Here is a 6,335-nt window from a genome sequence, read left to right on the forward strand (position 1 = left end):
AATGCGCGCTAGCCTTCATCAATGGCCGTCACTGTCGACCGACCGATCTTCTTCTTATTCTTTCTTCAATGGCGCAATTGAATTGAAAGAAAGGAAAGGACAGCAGAAGCTGTAGCCTGGAGGAGCAGTGAGTGTATTTGCTGAATGTAATCATGGACGTAGATACGGTTGCACGTAGCTGTTCCCGGGTGAATACGCGTACGCATCATTGGTTATCCTGCAGGTTCGCATTACTTGCACCCGTCGCCATCGCAATTACTTGGGTTTCTATTTTTAATCAACACATATACTCAGAAACGGTGGCATTTTTATTAGAAAGCAACACAATTACCACCTGTGACATGTGGTTAGCAAACTCAAAATTCACATAGAAAGCGACACAATTTTTTTTGAAAAACTTTAGGAGCTTTATTAAATTAAATAAAAAAGGTTACATTATCCACCATCCAACTTACAATTGATGCCGGTGACTCCTCAATCCACATTGAGGGTGAGAAAGCGACACATTGCACACAGAAAATTGCTATAATCTGTTAGTTGAGCAACAAAAACTTTTCAATTTTATACTTCACCCATCTCAAAATAAATGTTTAAACTTTGTACTAAATTTAATACAAAGTTATATAAAAGTTGAGACGCGTATTTTGAAATGGAGAGAGTATAACTTAACCTATTGTCATCCCTAAAAAAATAGATAATTTATTTCCAAAAGAGAGAGAGAGAGAGAATTTTATTTTACTTTTGAGAATAAAAAGAGAGAAAATGTCTATCCCCAACTTTTTTTTGGAGGTAATGTCTATCCCCAACTGGTCCATTTGTCCAGGACAGCGTGACCCAACACGGCCCAAGTTCCAAATCTCCGCTCAGAGGGACACCGTGACCCAACACGGCCCAAGTTCGTCCGGCCCAACTCAAGTCTCTGGCGACCTTTCCTCCCGCACCGGAGGCGCTGCCGCTGACGACCCCCTACCCCTGCCCCTCCTCACTCCGCCGCCGCTGACCCTACGCCGACCCCCCACCCCCGCCGCGCTGTTGCCGAGCGTGCTCGATCCGAGCTCCAGTTCCGGTGCAGCCTTGGCCGAATTTCCCAGTCGCTAGCTCGAACCCAACCCCACACCGGCCGCGAGCAGTCGCTGATGACCACCGCGCCGTTCCTCTTCCCCTCGCTCTCCCGACTACACTCCGCGCGGGCCTCTTCGTTCCCCAAACCCCCCGTCGGGTCCGGGGCAGGGGTCGCCTTCCCCGCCCGGCCGTACGGGTCGTCGCTTCGCCTGAGGTCGTCCGTCATGGCTGCCACTGGCGTCGGCGGGAACGGCTCTCCGATGGCGCCTGAGGAGTCCACAGGTGGTTTGATTTCTGCGCTGTTTGCTATGCTGCTTCGTGCATGTGATTTGTTCCTATGTTATGATCATCCAAGTCACCGTTGTTCAGCTTCTGTACTAGCTTATCTCTTATTCTGTTCATTGTTTTCAGTGTCGTCTAGGTTGGGGGAGGTGAAGAGGGTAACCAAGGAAACAAATGTGCATGTCAAGATCAACCTGGACGGCACTGGTGTTGCAAACTCCAGCACAGGGATACCCTTCTTGGATCACATGCTTGATGTGAGTGTGGTTTACTCCTCCTGTCAGTAGTTGTGGATTCAGGATTTTTCGTAGATAATACATCTTCCATTTTTCCAAAGAGGGGTTTGCTAAAAAAAAATTACCTAGGTTTTTTTAAGCAAGAATATGATATATATCTATTGCATCTGCGTGAAAAGAAGACAAGTACCCTTTCTGTGCAAACAAATGCGAAACGGAACAATACCTTAACTCGAACCCACCAAATGGGTAAGCACATAAAAATGACTAGTCTTCTGAATTTGTGTTGAGCAAAGCCTTTATGCAGGGCATGCTAACTTTAGATGTTTAAGAGCATGATTAGTACAATCCAGTTATTATTGGGAGAAAGTGATGTATACACAACTAAGCCTGAAGGGGTCCTTGCTGTAGAAAAGTCTGCTTCCTTGTGAGTTCCACGTGTTCCAGGTGGCTCTGAGCAATTAGGATAGGAATTTTTATTTGATTTTTCTTTCCCTAGGGTGATGTGATCCATGCGAAGATTGTTACTCCCTTCTTATTAACTAATGTTTGTATGTGTGAAATGTAAGGCTTTTGTTATTCCACATCAGTGACAAACTGACAGCAATGGCACAGGGATGCTGTTCCTGGATCACATGCTTGATGTGATTATGGTTTACTCCTCATGTCAGTATTTGTGGATTGAGGATTTTTTTAGACATCCCTGTGCCATTTTTTCCAAAGAAAAGCGTAGCCATTTTTTTCCCACCTAGGGTTTTTTTGGAAGCAAGAATGTGATTTCTATTGCATCTGCGTGAAGAAGATAAAAAGGAACAAAATCTTAACTCGAACCCATGAAATGGATATAAACAGACAAAAATGGCAAGTAGTGTTCTGAATTTGTGTTGGTAAAAGCCTATATGGAGGGCATGCTAACTTTAGATGTTTAAGAGCATAATTAGTGCAATCCTGTTATTATTGGGAGAAAGTGATGTATGCACAACTAAGCCTGAAGGGATCCTGCTGTAGAAAAGTCTGCTGCCTTTCGAGTTGCACTTGTTACAGGTGGTGTTGAGCAATTGGGTTGGGAATTCCTATTTGAATTTTCCTTCCCAAGGGTGATGTGTTCCATGCAAAGATTGTTACTACTACTCTTCTTATTAACTAATGTTTGAATGTGTGAAATGTAAGGCTTTGGTTACTCCACATCAGTGACAAACTGACAGCAATGGCCACTGTGGATGACAAGCCCTTACATCTGAAATCAATACGTGAAACGCAACTGCAGTAAAGTGCTAGCGTAGCAAAAACCAACACAAGTAGAAAATTATTATTGAGAAGTATTTCTGTTTTCAGATTGATGCACTCTGAATGGTCCAGTATTGTGTTCTGTGTATATCTTCTGCTTGACAGTGGAAGGTTTTAATGCCGTGTGAGTGTTTTTTCTTCTGGTCAAAGCTAGGCATTAACTTTCAGTCTGCAACTTACAGCAACTGGCATCTCATGGACTGTTTGATGTATACGTGAAGGCGACGGGGGACACACACATTGATGATCATCACTCAAATGAGGATATTGCTTTAGCAATTGGAACGGTGATTTTTCTTTTTGCTTTTCTACTATTATTTTCTAACTTGGCGTTAGTACTTATAGAAACAGTTATATGGATTTTTTTAACCAGAAGTTGGGATATCCATTTTGACCTTACTGCTAAATTTGCACGCTATATTTCTGTTCTTTACCTGATTCTGAACTATCCTAAGTTTAATGTTCTGCTATCTTACAGGCAGAAATTTACCGTGGTGACTTATTTTGGAATTTTCTTTTAGGCGTTACTTCAAGCACTTGGTGACCGAAAAGGAATTAACCGGTTTGGGCATTTTACAGCACCACTTGATGAGGCAGCAGTTGAGGTTATACTGGTATGCAGGACCATCTTCTGCATTTAGATACTATGCATGGAACCTCCATTCAGGAGGGTGCATGTCTATGTTGGCATTTATGAGCTTATGAACCTCTTACCCTTTGCTAACACATAACTGAATTACGACTTCCATTTGTCTGGTTCTTAACTTGGATAACGACCAAGCGTTAAAATAATTTTGTTCTGTTATTTCATGAGCATCTCATGCTATGGTAGACTGTTATGTATGCAGATTTTGACTTTTGAGGACTATTATCAAGAATGCTAGTCCTTTTACTTTGTTTTTGTCATAGTTTTCTGACTCGTCCATCTAACATAAGTTGAAGACTTGGGGAGAATATCATACGGAAACCAACATTCGGTGGAAACCGGTGAAAACCACGAGAAGATGTTTTGAAGTTTCAAAAAAATCTGAAAAAAAATACGGGATGTTAAGAGGATGATGTTTTATTGCCACACAAAATTTTAAGTTGAATCACATTACGAGATGTGAGCTATGAAAAAGACAAAATCAGCGTTGAATTGGGCCGAACAGTAATGTCACTATTTAGGGCTGAATTTGTCTTTTTCATAGCTCACATCTCGTAATGTGTTTCAACTTGAAATTTTGCGTGGCAATAGAACATCACCATCTTAGCATCCTGTATTTTTTCCAGAGTTTTTTAAAACTTTAAGGGCCTGTTCGGACTGTAGGTAAAGAAAACAGAGGAATTAAAAAAAGTACAGGAATTGAGTTGGCTTGTGCACTGGAAACCTACAGGGATCTTAAAACCTAGGAATAAAAGAAGTGGGGTGTTTGGCCCATAGCGAGACAACTGAGCGAGCCGGCTTTTCCAGTGTTGTTCCTTTGCTTCGAGTGGATGTTTTGTTTCCTGTAAAAAGTACAGGATAGGAGACCTTTCCTACGGGATGAGCGCTCTGATTCCTTTGAAAAGAACGGCGTTGGAAATAAAACCAGAGGGATCTAAACCTGCAAAATTCCTGCAGTGCACCCGTGAACCGAACGGGGCCTAAAATATGGTTTCCACAAAGTTTTCATTGAATATTGGTTTCCGTATGATATTCTCCCGAAGACTTGAATGATAGCAAGAAAGTTGCAATTGTTTTACTCTATCATATCTTAATTTTGGGTTACCTAATTTTTGTTCAACAGACATTTTTGTCATGGTTTGTATGCAAATATCTACTGAACAGTTAAACTGTGCCTTGTTGGGCTTAGATGTCTGCCACTCATTCTTTTTCCTCCTGTATCCAGGATCTATCTGGTCGACCTCATTTGAGCTGCGGCTTAAGCATTCCTACCGAGAGAGTTGGCACATATGATACACAGGTAATTTGTAAAACTTTGACAGCTATTTTCAATTGTCTTCTACTTATGTCAGGCTTATAATTATCTTCATTGCCAAAATATGACTTATTCAGTTCAAGTTTACTTTAGATTACATTTCTGCTTTCAGTTTTGTTAAATTCGATTGTTCCTCCTCCCAGACGGTATTTCTGACAGATCTTTGCAATATCTGTTGGTCGTATTTTGAGTTAGGGTGATGAGATCTTTTTACACTGTATGTCGCTACTATCAACTTAGCAAACAATTATTTAATTATTTTTATGACAGCTAGTTGAGCATTTCTTCCAGTCCCTTGTGAATACATCTGGCATGACGCTTCACATCCGTCAGGTATATGTTGCTTCAGTTACAAAGAAATCATCTTCCTAACCTTTGGGTCAATGACATATGAGTCAGTATAACTGTTTTCACCCCTGTTAAGTGAATAACCTACATAACCCTGAACTCACTCTTTTTTTTTCCTTTACAAGCTTGCGGGGAACAACTCACACCATATTATTGAGGCAACTTTCAAAGCATTTGCCAGGGCGCTTCGACAAGCAACGGAATATGACTTACGCCGCCAGGGTACTATCCCCAGGTTTGTGTCCTCACTCACTGCAAATATTGTTCAGGGCAATCTGTACAGTGAATGGTAGCCATTTAATAGATTTTTCAGAAACTGTTGCCTCCCACAAAATTCTGGAAAAAGAAAAAGAGAAAAGAAACACCGACCTGCTGTTGCTTGTCGGTGCCCAATATATTAGATGATACAGTAGAACGGAGCCCGAATGTAATGCACCTTAATAACAATGTTTAATCTGTAATGATTTTTCATGCATCGTCATCCCTGAGTGTGTCTTGCTCTAACCAATCGCAGCTCAAAAGGTGTTCTGTCAAGGTCGTAGTGTTGGAATGCAAGATCAAAAACAAAAACTGGATGCACGCCATTCGCCCTCGAAGAAACAGATGGGTGGTCGCCTGCTATGTCTCTGTCGCTACTTGTGCTTGGAGTCCGCGGGCCTTGGAACAAGCAGAGCATGGAAATTGCTTGCCATCCTGTTGTCAGGGTTTGTTTATCTTGCTACCATTGGCATACTGTATCTGCTCGCTACTGCAGTTTTGCCGGACAGCACGTACATCTGAAGATGAAAAAGCTGCAAACGGCTTGACATTCTGAAAGTTATTACCTCTGATATTGCGCCTGTAATAATGGTTTGGCCATTCAAAAGAGTGAAATGAAATAGAATAATAATCTCTGTGCCTTTTGCACCCAGTCGATCAATCTTCATCTGGTGATGATGACTGCCTAGTCGATGGTACGGTACGCATGAGCTCGCCACGTGCCCCGTAGTGCCTGTTTGGTTCAGTCCGAGGTCCATCTTTGAGCTTGATTGGCCTCGAACTGTCAGCAAATAGGTTAGCTTTTAATTTTGTAGGGCTGATGATAGTATATACTGTAGATGGGTAAAGAAAACTGGAAGGAAGTCAGGGCCGGGAACCCCTCGACCAAACGATTCGTTCG

The 6,335-nt window shown here is 41.9% G+C and overlaps 1 protein-coding gene across 2 annotated transcripts; it reads left to right on the forward strand.

The window, feature by feature from the left end:
* Positions 1-934: 934 nt before the first annotated feature.
* On the forward strand, positions 935-6,093 carry LOC119365660 (imidazoleglycerol-phosphate dehydratase 2, chloroplastic). 2 transcript variants are annotated; one of them, XM_037631315.1, is made up of 8 exons: positions 935-1,344; positions 1,474-1,601; positions 3,050-3,154; positions 3,389-3,481; positions 4,739-4,813; positions 5,120-5,161; positions 5,302-5,411; positions 5,691-6,093. In XM_037631315.1, exons 1-8 carry the CDS (start codon positions 1,137-1,139, stop codon positions 5,716-5,718), a joined length of 789 nt encoding a protein of 262 aa, XP_037487212.1. In that variant the 5' UTR covers positions 935-1,136; the 3' UTR covers positions 5,719-6,093. The 2 variants fall into 2 exon arrangements, with proteins under 2 accessions (XP_037487212.1, XP_037487210.1); XM_037631313.1 differs by having other exon boundaries at positions 937-1,344; positions 5,099-5,161.
* The last annotated feature ends 242 nt before the right edge of the window (positions 6,094-6,335 follow it).

Source organism: Triticum dicoccoides, chromosome 2B (assembly GCF_002162155.2).
Source record: "Triticum dicoccoides isolate Atlit2015 ecotype Zavitan chromosome 2B, WEW_v2.0, whole genome shotgun sequence".
NCBI classification, from domain to species: domain Eukaryota; kingdom Viridiplantae; phylum Streptophyta; class Magnoliopsida; order Poales; family Poaceae; genus Triticum; species Triticum dicoccoides.

Excerpts from the sequence above, each read along its gene's own strand:
- LOC119365660 (XM_037631313.1), top strand. The coding sequence starts at position 1,137 with ATGACCACCGCGCCGTTCCTCTTCCCCTCGCTCTCCCGACTACACTCC. Across the intron at positions 3,155-3,388 it reads TTGCTTTAGCAATTGGAACG|GCGTTACTTCAAGCACTTGG; the intron begins GTGATTTTTCTT and ends ATTTTCTTTTAG. Across the intron at positions 5,412-5,690 it reads CGCCAGGGTACTATCCCCAG|CTCAAAAGGTGTTCTGTCAA; the intron begins GTTTGTGTCCTC and ends AACCAATCGCAG.